This window comes from Lolium rigidum, chromosome 6 (assembly GCF_022539505.1).
Source record: "Lolium rigidum isolate FL_2022 chromosome 6, APGP_CSIRO_Lrig_0.1, whole genome shotgun sequence".
NCBI classification, from domain to species: Eukaryota; Viridiplantae; Streptophyta; class Magnoliopsida; order Poales; family Poaceae; genus Lolium; species Lolium rigidum.
This window is the reverse complement of record NC_061513.1, coordinates 88,847,312-88,860,019: the sequence shown is the minus strand read 5'-3', so window position 1 is coordinate 88,860,019 and position 12,708 is coordinate 88,847,312. Positions and strand designations below refer to the sequence as shown.

At 49.0% G+C, this 12,708-nt stretch overlaps 1 protein-coding gene across 1 annotated transcript; it reads right to left on the bottom strand.

Annotated features, from left to right (window-relative positions):
• Nucleotides 1–7,872: 7,872 nt before the first annotated feature.
• Nucleotides 7,873–11,650, bottom strand: LOC124662929 (AP2-like ethylene-responsive transcription factor At1g79700). Its single transcript, XM_047200707.1, has 6 exons — nt 11,451–11,650; nt 11,281–11,363; nt 9,025–9,116; nt 8,804–8,928; nt 8,574–8,653; nt 7,873–8,411 (listed from the first exon to the last, which is right to left on the bottom strand). Exons 1-6 carry the CDS (start codon nt 11,648–11,650, stop codon nt 7,873–7,875), a joined length of 1,119 nt encoding a protein of 372 aa, XP_047056663.1.
• Between the last annotated feature and the right edge of the window lie 1,058 nt (nt 11,651–12,708).

The following is a 12,708-nucleotide window of genomic DNA, read 5'->3' as shown; positions in this document are numbered from 1 at the left end:
GTCAACTTGATAAGGATTTTGGGCCCGCAAGACAGAGAGAGAGCGTTGCTCGCATCTTCCCGATACAATGGTCGTGGCTATCGTCAGCACTGACGTCACTTTATCAATGGAAAAAGATCGGCTTTGGTAATTTGAACATTGGCGAAAAAGAATGATGACTGATAATTTCGAGAGCCTTTGATCAAATACAAGTTTTTGCTCAAATGCTCGGGGGCTACTTTTGAAAAAGGAAATTTTGGGTATGACAAAATAGAAATGGCAAGAGCCTATGATCAAATACAAGCATTTGTTCATAGCCTCGGGGGCTACTCCCATCGGGAGCGCTGGTCGCGCACCCGATAGATATGAAAAGCTCGAGAAAGAATAACAATATAGCGACAGAAGGTACTAATTTGTTGAGCCTACAACCAAGTACAAGTCCTTGGCTGTAGCCTCGGGGGCTACTCCCATCGGGAACGCTGTTCGCGTGCCCGATGAAATTATAAAAAAAGAAAGAAGAAGTGAGCATATTTCGAGTTATACAAATAACTCTACATATACTCCCATCGGGAAGGCAAAATAAGTCATCCGTTGACTCAATAAAATGTGCTATTCCAACAGCCGAAAAAGCACTCGACAATATATTCTCAGAGCGCCAAAGTCGCGAATAATCTCTGAATGCCGCAAAACTTTGCGAAGGTAAGACCCCAGATCCGTTCTGAGCGGCGTGGCACCGTCTCTGACGTCGGTTTGCTACTTTTTTCCGTATCAACACCAGTTAGGTACCCGATAAAATATGACTGAGACTCGACAGAATGGTAAGATCTTAAGCGGCACCTGTCGAAGTTAACACCAGTATCCCGAGATCATGTCCAGGGACGTGATCTTGAAGTAGGTTTTTGCGGATTGCCACTAGAGCAGTTAACTAGTACCTGATCCGTCAGATGAACTAGCCCCAACTACCATTATCCCTGTACAATATATAATTGTGTGTCTAAAGATATGCAATAAAATCGACAAAGTTATTGGATGATTGTAAAGTTGGAGATTTTCCCTGATTCTTCGATTCAAGCAAAATCTCGGGGGCTACTGACATAGTCATCCCCAATGGGCCTGCCGAAGATGGTACCCGGGGTTTACTGAAGGCCCACAAGTCAAAGAATATGAAGTTTCGGAAGCCCAGTTAGTATTAAGGAAAGTTATAGTTGTATTAGGAAATATAGAGACTTGTAATTTTACGGGACGGGTTAGAAACCCTCCCGGACTCTGTAACTTGTGTATTACGAATCCCTCGGCTCCGCCTCCTATATAAGGGGGAGTCGAGGTACAAAGAGAGGATCGAATCAATTGTCAACATAACCCTAGTTTCTTAATCGTCGAGTACTTTTCGGCTGAAACCTTCGAGATCTACTTGCCCTCTACTTCCAACGAAACCCTATTCTACAATACGTAGGCATTGATAAGTTAATACCTTGTCAGCAGGGCGCCTGAGATATGGCCGGAGGAGCATCGTAGATGGGGTGGCGGTAGGGGGTCAGCGGGCAACGGTTTATTTCTTCTTTATTTCTTTTTAATATTTAGATTTTTTAACTCGGCTCGCAAATGGGACCTAGTCCACCTCACTGGCAGATCGGTCCCAATAGTCGCATTCAATTTGAGATTAGTGCACATTGCAAAAAAATGTTGTTTTTTAAAAGGGCTTTCTATTTTCGTGCCCTCGGTTCCTTAGTTGTGCTCAGTTTTCCCCAAGTCCTTAGTTTTTCCTCAGTTTTCCCCAAGACCTTGTCTGAAACCATCACATGTGCTGTAACGGCCAGTTGCCCGACGGTTGACCGTTATCTTCTGACTAGTGGGGCCACGTAGAGCCCGCAAAGACACGTCAGACCATCCATTTTTGTTTGACCGTAAGCATCGCTGTATCCCTGACCAAAACGCGCACGAGTGGGGCTTCGGTATATCGAATGACAAGTGGGGCCATGGTGCTGATACAAGGGGCAATACATGGGTAGGAATAGATTTTTAAACGGAGCTCTACAGTGATGGCACGGAGGAGGTGGCCTGCGGGGTGCCGAGATGAGATCGACGTCCACAAAGAACTGCATGAGGCGAGACCGTACGCATTATATAGATATGAACTAGACGCGTTTAACCATGCAAAGAAGAGAAGAAATGGTCGACGACATCGACGACTACCTCAAAACTTTGACTGACCGTGTCCGACACGAACGCGAGCAATGTAGAGAAAACTAGTGTCTCTCCTTTCTGGCGTGTATAGATGGGTGCTAGAAGAGTGTGGTGGCGAAGGGAAAGACCTCGCAGCGGTCTGTGGCGTCCAGCATAGCGGGGCGGCGTGGCCGTGCCCACAGCGGCGTGCATGCATGTTCGACATTGGCATCAGCATGTACGTTCGGTATTGGCCTCGGCGGTATCTCTGGTGTGTCAGTGATCGAATGAGGGGGCGGGATTGAGGGTGTATACCGACGGTGACCTAGCAGTGGCGGCGAGCATAGCCGTTCTGACCATGTCGATATCGGCATCGGCATCGTTTGGAGGCTGTGGTGCTCGAATCAAGGTGGGATTTGTTTCTTGTACGCCAAAAGTGATTTGAAACAAGTTTCGTGTTGAAGGTTAGGTAACGAAAGTTTGTAACTAAGCCCAAAATTATACTAGCGCCATGGTGAGGTTCTTTTTGATAGAACTATACGGTTGGGCAAACTTTTTTGACACTTTTTAGATAGGTTTCCTTGTTGTTACACGTATGGCATCATGTATGGCAAATTTGGGGTCATTTGGAGATGTTCGAAACAATCACTTTGCTTAAACGCATGCTGTTTCGTCTCACTGAAACCAGTTTTTCTAACAAGGTGATTTTTTCTACCTTCTCTAAATGACCTCAAATTTCATACAGCTGATCTTCTATACATAGATAGATAGATTGTTTCGTTTTTACATTTTTCGAACTTTTTATTTCCCTTTATAATATCCAATTGATTTTCAGGTCAAAACCTCGAAAAACAGCATCATGTATGGCATCATTTTCGCCCTAAATTTCAAATTTTGTGAAACTTTCCCTTTTAGATATTCCTTGTTGTTATAGGTATGGCATCGTGTATGCCAAATTTGGTTAGGTCTCACTGAAACCGGCTTTTGTAACAAGTTAGGTTTTTTCGACCTTCTCAAAAGGGATTTTTTCTACCTTCTCTAAATGACCTCAAAAATCATACGTGACGATCTTCTATACAAAGATAGGTAGATTGTTTCGTTTTTACATTTTTTTGAACTTTTATTTCCCTTTATAATACCCATTTGATTTTCAGGTCAAAACCTCGAAAGTTAACATAAGTAGATGGTGAACCCTTCCAAACTTCAAATACAGACATAGATAGATTGGTTCGTTTATCATTTTTACCGTGAATAGTAATGGCTACAAGAAATCGGTGATGGTTTATCATTTTTTGCGTGAAAAGTAATGGATACAACAAATCGGTGATGGTTTATCATTTTTTGGGTGAAAATTAATAGCTACAACAAATCGGTGATGGTTTATCATTTTTTGCGTGAAAAGTAATGCCTAAAAGAGTTTTCCCTATAATTTTTAGCACGTGAAACTGAATACAAAAAACTGCCCTTTAGCATACTTAGAGAGTGGAAGGTAACCGCCGACAGAGAGAGAGAGGGGTTATCCTGCCCGTTAGATCATACGATCAACGGTCGGCAGGAACGATCTGCGTGACATGGGCTAGACCAATCAGGGCAATGTTGCACGTCTGCGAGAATTTGTGGAGGGAGAGGGCAAAACTGAGTAGTATCAAGAAACCAAGGGCACCTGTGTAATAAATAGACTAAGGGATTCAAATATGAGATTTAAAAAATGAAAATGCGTGTTTTGTACAATGAAACCCATCTTGGCCTACCTCAAACTATTTGCAATACAAATATACATGAGTGTGAGAATTGTGGCCTCATTTAGACAAAGTATGTTTTGGGAAAAGCTGTTTTGGGAAGGGCTTATTGTGGAAAACCATGCACCTTCATAGCTACTAGGTGATTTGAGAAGGCCTTTGAGAAGTGGCAATTTGTGGTAAAACTTGATTTATCTATGACTTATCTATGTTTTGAGAACTGGCAATTTGTGGTAAAGACTCCATGAGTATGTGCCACTATTTTTCGGAATTTTTTGCACATTAAATGACTCATTTAACTAGTTAATTCCATTTGTTGACTGTCTGTTGACCAGCCACTTGAGGGTAAAACTGAGCATATTGCACTAGCCAGTATTAGCACTCAAGGGGAAAACTGAGCACACAAAAAATGCTAGTATAATACTCGAGGTTATATCTGAGTATATCTAAATTTCCAGGGTTAGACTCGAGGACGCGTGTTGTGGTGTAGAAATGGAAGACGTGCAATTGTTGACGCGTAGACGCGGGTCGCGGTGCAGAAGTCGAAGACGTGCAATCGTGGACGCGTGTCGCATTGCAGAAGTCCAAGACGTGCAGCGGTGGACGCGTAGGACGCAGGTCGCATTAACCACCCCTCGCCTTTATAGACGCCTCCTCCCACTATCTCTGTCACTCTCACTCGCCCACGCAACGCCGCCTCTCTCACGTCCCATCATCTTCTCCAAAGCAAAAAAACCCTCTCCCTCTCCCTCTCCTCTGCCGGTGAGATGGACAAGGAGATTGCCAATCCCATCGTCCACGGCGCCGTCGGCTCCAAGCGTGACGCCTCCCTCTTCGACGATGTCCCCTCAACGGACGTCGCCGCCGTCCCCTCAACGGACGTCGCCGCCTCCTCCGCCGGTGCATCGGAGGCTGCTGCCGCCGGTCGCGGTCAGATCCCGCCGGGATATGACCCCTACGAGTATGTGCCGTACGTCCCGCCCCCGAACCCCTATGACACCTCCATGGAGGTCGCATGGAGCGAGGTAACTACGGTTTGCTTCCTTTTTTGTTCCCCATTCCTTTTTGAACCCTATTTTTGCTGGTGTAGATGGATCTGTAGATGGATGAGTATTGGGCTAATATTTGCGTCGATTTTATTCCATTTTGCTTTGATCCCTTCTTGATTTCGTTTAAGATTTGGGGTTCGGCCGTTCGGTTAATTTATGCAAGTAATAATGGGATCTCAGTCAGTTAATTTATACAAGTAATCATGGGATATCAATTAGTTATTTTATGCACGAATCAAAAGATATAACCGTTTAATTTTGCAAATAATCTGGAATGTGTTCAAGTCAGATCTGGAATCTGTTTCTTTGCCTATGATGAATCGGTGGACACAAATTTTTACAGGGAGGGTTCAGCGAACCATTGCTGTGTAGAAATCTGTTGTGCATGAGCTTTGGTTCGCTGACTACATCCCTGTAGACATATAATCGTGTCCACTCTAACTGAGGCTGCATCTGTTTTTCCTAATTTTGTTATCATGCATGTTAGTCATCGTTGCAACTCATTCACTAATAGTTCCCGTTTGATATGGATCAGCTGTCTGGCAGCGACGTCGGCAGCGACGACGAGCACCATGACATCAAGACTCGCCGGTGCTCGCGGAGGCTGCAGGTCGGCCGACACGTCTCCTACTTCGCCAAGGGTGTCTACGAGTGCCCCTTCGCACTAGGAGGCTCGGCGGCACTGACTTCAACTGCCTCCTCACGCATGCCGAGAACATCGGCAACACCTTCCCCAAGGTCGGCGCGTCGGTGAACCCCCACTCCTTCTATGCCAAGCACATGACGCTCGGCATGCACCTCCGCAGCTTCCAGCGGGTGGAGATCTCCGCCAGGCGCATGCCTCCGCTCAAGCCCAAGGCTCTCAAGGGGAGCAACAAGTGGAGGCAGAGGCAGATGGGGTAGGCGGAGTCCTGGACGTGTGCTGCTGCTGCCTCCTATTTTTTTGTTAGCTATGGATCCCTTGTTGTTATGTTGTTAGTATGATGGTGCTGTGAAGAACCTCGAACCTGTTACTATGTTTGGCTGATGTATGCAGCTTATTATCTAGGGAGGGATCCCTATTATCTATCCCTATTCTACTATATGACCGTGTGAATTTATCGTACATTCCCTGTAGATTTGCTTCTAGATTTAACTACATACATATGGACCAGATGGAGTACTAGATTGGGCTCCCTGCTAGATTTGCTGCCATATTGGGCAAACAACGAGGGCAAAAGGCACAAATAATAATTGAAGAAAGACAGAAATGCAAGCTTCTCTAGATTTGATATTAATTAGGTGAAAAAAGGCAGAGAGAAGGAGGCGGAAAAGGTACTGTTAAAAGGGAAAATGCCAATTTGGACCGAGAGAGACAAAACCCAGCTTCTGCTCACGTGCAACCAAACGCTATCTCGTCCTGTCCCACGCGGTCCCTTTCTACCAGCCCCACGCGACGCGGGCACACACGACGCGGCCTCACACGTCAGCACGGAACGGTCAACTAAACGGGAATCCTGCCGTCTGAGCTGCTTCTGCGCGTTTCAAACAAGGACTTGGGGAAAACTGAGGAAAAGCTAAGGAGCTGGAGAAAACTGAGCACAACTAAGGACCCGAGGGCACAGAAATAGAAATCCTTTTTTAAAAAGTGATAATTTTCCAAAATTTGAGCGCAAAATTGGTAGTTTTAATGCTAAGAACACTTTCAATTCAGGGTGCATATTAGTTTCTGTTAAAGTCAAATTTTATAAAGTATAACTAATTGTATATAAAAAATATATTAATTTTTAAAATACCAAATGCATATAATGTAAAAAAACATTTTGTGTTGATTCTATTAACATTCAGTAAATGTTGTAGATGTTAGTATTATTGCTTATATATTTAAATAAATTTATAAAGTTGAACTTTAACTAAAACTAATATGTATTCTAATTTAGGAAGGAGCGAATGTTTTTTGGTTACAAACGAAGACTCGGTACCGTAGCTATGAAGGAGTCAGGGGGGCCACCGCCCCCCCCCCAGCCCATGAACATTTCATGAAGGATTCAGAGAAATTTGGCCCATTTGTCCCCCAACTTTGACCCAAAACATTAAAATATTATCCTATAAGCCCATTTGCCTCCCATGGAAATGGCCCAAGCTCCGCCGCTTCGAAGACTTGAGGTATAACCTGGCCATGTCACTTCCCTTGGAATGTGTTGGTAACTAAAACGAGATGGCCGCAACTCCTCCCCCTAGAGCATAAGTCAGCTCAAAGGACGATTTATGGTGTACCTTTCAGTTTCTGGTGAGGTTTACAAATACATAATATAATCACTTCTATAAATGTATACACCTACTGCGAAACTGATATGACGAATTTTAAAAGTGCCGAAACCACTACAAACATCTTGCTATTGACCTGATAGAATATTTCACATTGTGAAATACTTCCTCCGATTTATATTAATTGATTTAACTTTATTTAGATACAAATATATCTAGTCAGCAAACACGTCTAGATATATTTATATTTAGATAAACTTGAGTCAATTAATTTAAAAATGTTGCCCACGAAACGTACGATCTTTCTTTCCCCTCTCGTATATTTTGTAGCTGTTCTGAACAAAACAGCGACGGTGCCTGTCAGGCGACAAAATCTTATGCGTGATCAGCCCCGAAGCATTAAGCTAGGCACCTGCAGAGGCTCCTGTCAAATCAACATGACCGAGCGAGCATATCGATCGACGATCGTTAGGCGACAAGGTGCGAATACCGAAAGTTTCAAATCAAAAATCTCGAGCTGGGCTTCTCCAGTTCTCCCACTTGCTCGTGTTACTGTCACTGTCACTTAATCTGCTCGCCAAAATTAGCCGCATTTGGTACTTGGCCAGAGATATTTACAACCCCAAAAAAAAGATATTACCCGTGCCTTGGCACTCCACTCACAGCGACTACGAGCCTGAGCCACGGACACGTACTTACACGAACGAGACGTGCGACACGACAGACGCCGACGAGCTGATCGTGGCGGCTGCGCAGGTGATCGCTGCCGCATTGGCCTGGGAAGCGGCGGGCACGACGTACTGGGCAGCGGCGGTGCCGGGCGCGTCGCCGAAGAGCACGCTCTCGATGTCATCCTCGAAGCCCACGTCCCTCGGAAGGTCGCGCACGTCGTCGTCCGATGACGGCCAGCACCGGTGGCGGGGCAGGCTGTACCTGGCCTCGAAGTCGGCTCGGTCCACGCAGAGCGCCTCCAGGACCTCCGCGACGGCGCGGTCCACGTCGTCGACGTCGTCACGGAGCACCGGGGCGGGCGACCCGGCGGGCTCGGGTTCAGGAGCCTCAGGTTCGTCCTTGGGCTGCAGGAGCAGCGGCGCCGACGGAGGGCCTCCTGGACGCGCCACCGTCTCCTGGCCTGGGTCCATGTAGCAGTCGACGTCGAAGTTGGTGACGGCGCCGAAGCCGCGGAGCTGTATCGCCGCCAGGTCGTACGCCCTGGCCGCCTCTTCCTCGGTAGCTGCAGTGGAAAACGCAACAAGAACAGCGACACCTTTCAGATACTTGGTCTTCTCCAGTGAAGAAACGATTAGCTACTCCATTGATCTGTGTGCGTGTGTTCTCTGCTACTGTGCTACATGAATCTACTATTCTACAGTTTGAAGGACAGAGAGAAACGCACCGAACGAGCCCAGGTAGACGCATTGCCCGCCGACGGTGGCGCAGGTGATCCTCGCCTCCCACCGGTCGTTCTGGTGATGCCTGAAATTCGTGCCAGTAAGCTGTCATCATCGAGATCACCGGGAGTTAACAGTGCAGCAATAAACTGAAATTTCCATGCAAAACATGTCACCACAGTATTCAATTCAATCTGACAGAGGATACAGTTAAGCTCGAGGGATGCGCGCGCACCTGGCAACTCCCCTGTACTTGGAGACGCCCCTGGCGAAGCCACAGCTGTTGCGCTTCAGCTGGGCCATGTACTCCTTCCTTGTCACGCGCTGCATCCTCTCGCGCTCCTGATCGTACGTCTCCATCTGCATTTATCGCAACAGCGATCTTAAGTTCTTAACTGAATTTCACTGCAACTCTGAAGAGAATTACTACTACAGGTGATCCTGGACTGAACTTACAGGGAAGTTGAGGATCCCGCAGTCCGAGCCCCAGTACTTGAGCGCCGCGAGATCGTAGGTGCGAGCCGCTGCCTCCTCCGTTTCGTAAGATCCTGCCAAGAAACTTCTGGATTAATCCAATGCGTTTAGCTAACGCATATCAGTTTTGGACACATGCATGGGGACAAAAGATATAAAATGGGCTTTAGCAATAATCCTACACCTACGGGCTCTCCTTACGGACTATGCTTACGGGCAAGACGTGGCCTGCTACGGTTGGGCCTGGTTTGGGGTTGGTTAATTTTGTAGCAAATCACAGCACACAACTACTTAACACGTCATCCCGTAAGTCCATTTTGTAAACAATGTGCCCGTAGATGTAGCATTACTGTTTCCACTTTACCAAGACGCTACTTTTCTGTTTTCCTTTAGGGGCGTGCTGAGCGTCCCCCGGGGGATTTAATCCCCCGATCCCCCGGGTCGCCAGCCGCACGATTAACGCGATCAAACCGCTCACTCAGTCCGTTCGGGTCAACGTTTTCAGAAAGGACCAAAAAATAAAACAAAAGGCACCCATGAGGCGTCATCCTCCCGATACTTCTATCTCCCGGCAGCACCGCCGCCGCCCGTCGTTCCATTGTGGCGTCGCCGGAGAAGCCTGCCGTGGCGTCGCCGGAGAAGCATGTCGTGGCATCGCCGCGTCGCCGGAGAAGCACGGTGTGGCGGCGTTGATGCTGCAGCCCTCCTCACTCCTCCACCTCCCCCATCCGTGCTCGCTAGCTAGTGTTGCTCCTCCGTCTGCCGCGGCCGCTGCTGGAGAAGCCTAAGTGCATCGTCGATGCAACGACAATGAGCATGGTGGAGCGAGCAACGCCCGGTGCTCCATTGTAGCAGGGCCGATGCACCTTCGGAGCGGTCGCGCCGTGCCTCGGCAGCAACGCCGGGGAGCTCCGGCGGCGGCGCGTGATCTCCGCTCGCCGCTAGTAGCAACACCGCCTCGCGATTGTAGCAGCGCCGGCGGCCGATTGTAGCAGCGCCGTCGCCGGGGGCTTGTAGCTAAGTCGTCGCCTGGGGCTTGTAGCAGCTCTGCCTAGGGCTTGTAGCAGCGCCGCCGGGGGCATGTAGCAGCTCCGACGGCCGCTTGTAGCAGCGCTAGCGCCGCCGGCTGCTTGTAGCAGCGACACTCTTCAATTGTAGCAGCGCCTTGGGGGCAAGTAGTAGCGCCTCTTGCGGCCGTAGCAGCCCGATCGCTGCAGCATCGACGCTCTCGATTGTAGCAGCGCCGCCGACCGCTGTAGCATCGACGTTCGTCGATTGTAGCAGCCGCCACCGGCCGATTGTAGCAGAGGGGAAGCGGGAGGGCGGACGTGGTTTCGGGACGCCGGCAAGCGGCCGCTCCGGTGGTCGATGTAGGGAGCGCAGCTCGCGCCGGGCTGCTAGGGTGTAGCGGCGATGCGCGCCATGGCGGGGTTCACCCGACCGGAGCGCGAGAAGGTGACGAGACCCCGGCGGCGCTCGGGATGGAGGCGGAAAAGAGGGAGTCCACGCCGTCCGGCGACCTTCCCTGGCTTTCCCATGGGGGCGAAGGACGTAGGTATTTGGAGCCACGGTGGGGCGGCGGCGGCGCTTCGTGGGGGCGTGCGCGGCGGCAGCGCTGTGAGGTCGCGCGGCGGCCTTGCGTGGGGCGCGGTCATGGCCGCTTTGACCGTGAGGATGAATGGAGGAGGAGCGGTTGTGAGGGGATAAGGTTGTGGTGGGTCCCATCGCTGTCACCATCGAGGAGGACACGCGTCGCGTGTACGAGCCGGAGGAATAAACGCGGGATCCCCCGGGTGATCTGAAGCTTTTCCCTTTCCTTTATCCCTTCTTTTCCCTCCAAGAAAAAGAAGGAAGTGGGTTGGTTGCGGATACAAAATTCGAAAATAATAGGCCAGCACCATTGCCCGGGACAATGGCACAATTGCATTTTCGTCTCAACTCTCAAGTTCTGAACTTTGGAACCATATACATGCAGAATAGTTTGTGAATCATGGCAATGAAAAGTACGCGAGCTTTTCGAAGAAGGGAGAGTAGGATCTTGAGCTCACCCAGATAAACTAATGGGAGCGGGAGGGAGGGGACAGCAGGCATTGGACGCGTATCGCCACCACGCAGATTCCAAGGCGGACGAGCACCAAATCGCAAGAAGAATGTCAGCACATGAAACTAGAACAGATTACTCGAGAATAATCAAGGAAAACAGATTGTCCGCGTTGGCCGGACAGGAAAAGGACTCACCTTGGCCGCCTCTCCTCTCCTGGGCCGTGCTCCGGCGGTGCCCGTCCCACAGGTGCGCCTCGTACTTCCCCGAGCCGATGTTCCTGCAGTTCACCAACAACGCAACTCAACGGACGAACACCTCTCGGAAAATCAAGCGCAAAGATCCAACGGCAGGGCTCGCCGCTCACCTGCACACGCCTCTGTAGATGGACGACCCCGTCGTCGGCTCAGCGACCGCGCCGCCGCCCCTGCCCCTCCTCTTCTTCTTGTGCCTCCGCGCGCGGGACGGGGCAATGCGGGAGCCCGAGGAGCAGGAGGACGGCGAGGAGAAGGCAGAGGAGAACTGGGTGGTGGCGGCGCCGCCGCACCAGGGCTTCTTGGTCACCATGGTGACCATGACAGAGCGAGGCCGCGCGCGGTCTGCTTTTTGATCGCTCGCTTCGAGAGGCCGTGGCCGTGGGTTACTACAAATGGGAAGGGCGACGGACGCCGAGCAGGGCAGGCTGCCTATGTAGAAGCGGCAGTGGAGCGCTGGCGCTCACCGCACCACCTTCTCCTTTGGGAAGCGAGAGGTTTAACCGTGGTTAGGTAAAAGCTGGGCGGTTTCACTGGTTTGGCAAAGAGGAGGAACCAGGGTTAGCGAGGGGCCTAGCCTGTCGGGCAGGGGTTTTGGGAACAGCGTGTGATGCTGCCTGGTGGTGGCTGTGTCGTGTCGAGTCGCACCTCGCACGCATGGGTTTATGCTTTACTCCCTCCGCCTACAAATAAGTGTACGTATGAGATTTTAAAGATACATTATGAAGTGAAGTAAAAAATGCATTGGGAAGATGCATCTCCTCTCTTTAATTAGTTTACCTCCAATGAGTTAAGTGTTTGTAAAAAGCAAGGAGAACATATGCTCAATATTATTAGGTTTGATTTCCGTGCGATGCGAGAGAAGCAATTAAAATGCATTGGAAATATAGAAGTACACTCTTTTGTGGACAAAATTTAGGGGCTAGATGTCCACTTATTTGTGGACGGAGGGAGTAGGTATTTTGTACCGAGCATGTTTTGTTTGTGGGACCAAATATCATAGAATCTTTCCTATGATCTATTATGTATGCAGTTTCAAAATAAAAAAAAATTGATTCGATCTCAGAAAAATTCACTTTCGTCTGTGTGAACATTATGGCATACAAAATCCTTCGGAGACATTCCTGCCACTTCCATGTAGTGAAACCAAACAAATTCTATTAATTTCATGATTTTTTTGTACTCCTACATTTTCGGAAGCTCGCGAACCAAATAACGAGAAACCTAAGCTCGTGTCGTCGTTACAATGACGCTAATGATCACGGGCGGATCTCCTTAGGGACATGTGTTGAGTTGGGTTTGGCTTTCCTTGTGTTTGTCATGTTTGATCATGCCAGGGGTGTGCTCTATTTCTACTTCATGCTAGGTCAC

Excerpts from the sequence above, each read along its gene's own strand:
- LOC124662929 (XM_047200707.1), bottom strand. The coding sequence starts at position 11,650 with ATGGTGACCAAGAAGCCCTGGTGCGGCGGCGCCGCCACCACCCAGTTC. Across the intron at positions 9,117-11,280 it reads GGAGAGGAGAGGCGGCCAAG|GATCTTACGAAACGGAGGAG; the intron begins GTGAGTCCTTTT and ends GTTTCTTGGCAG. Across the intron at positions 8,929-9,024 it reads GCGGGATCCTCAACTTCCCT|ATGGAGACGTACGATCAGGA; the intron begins GTAAGTTCAGTC and ends CGATAAATGCAG.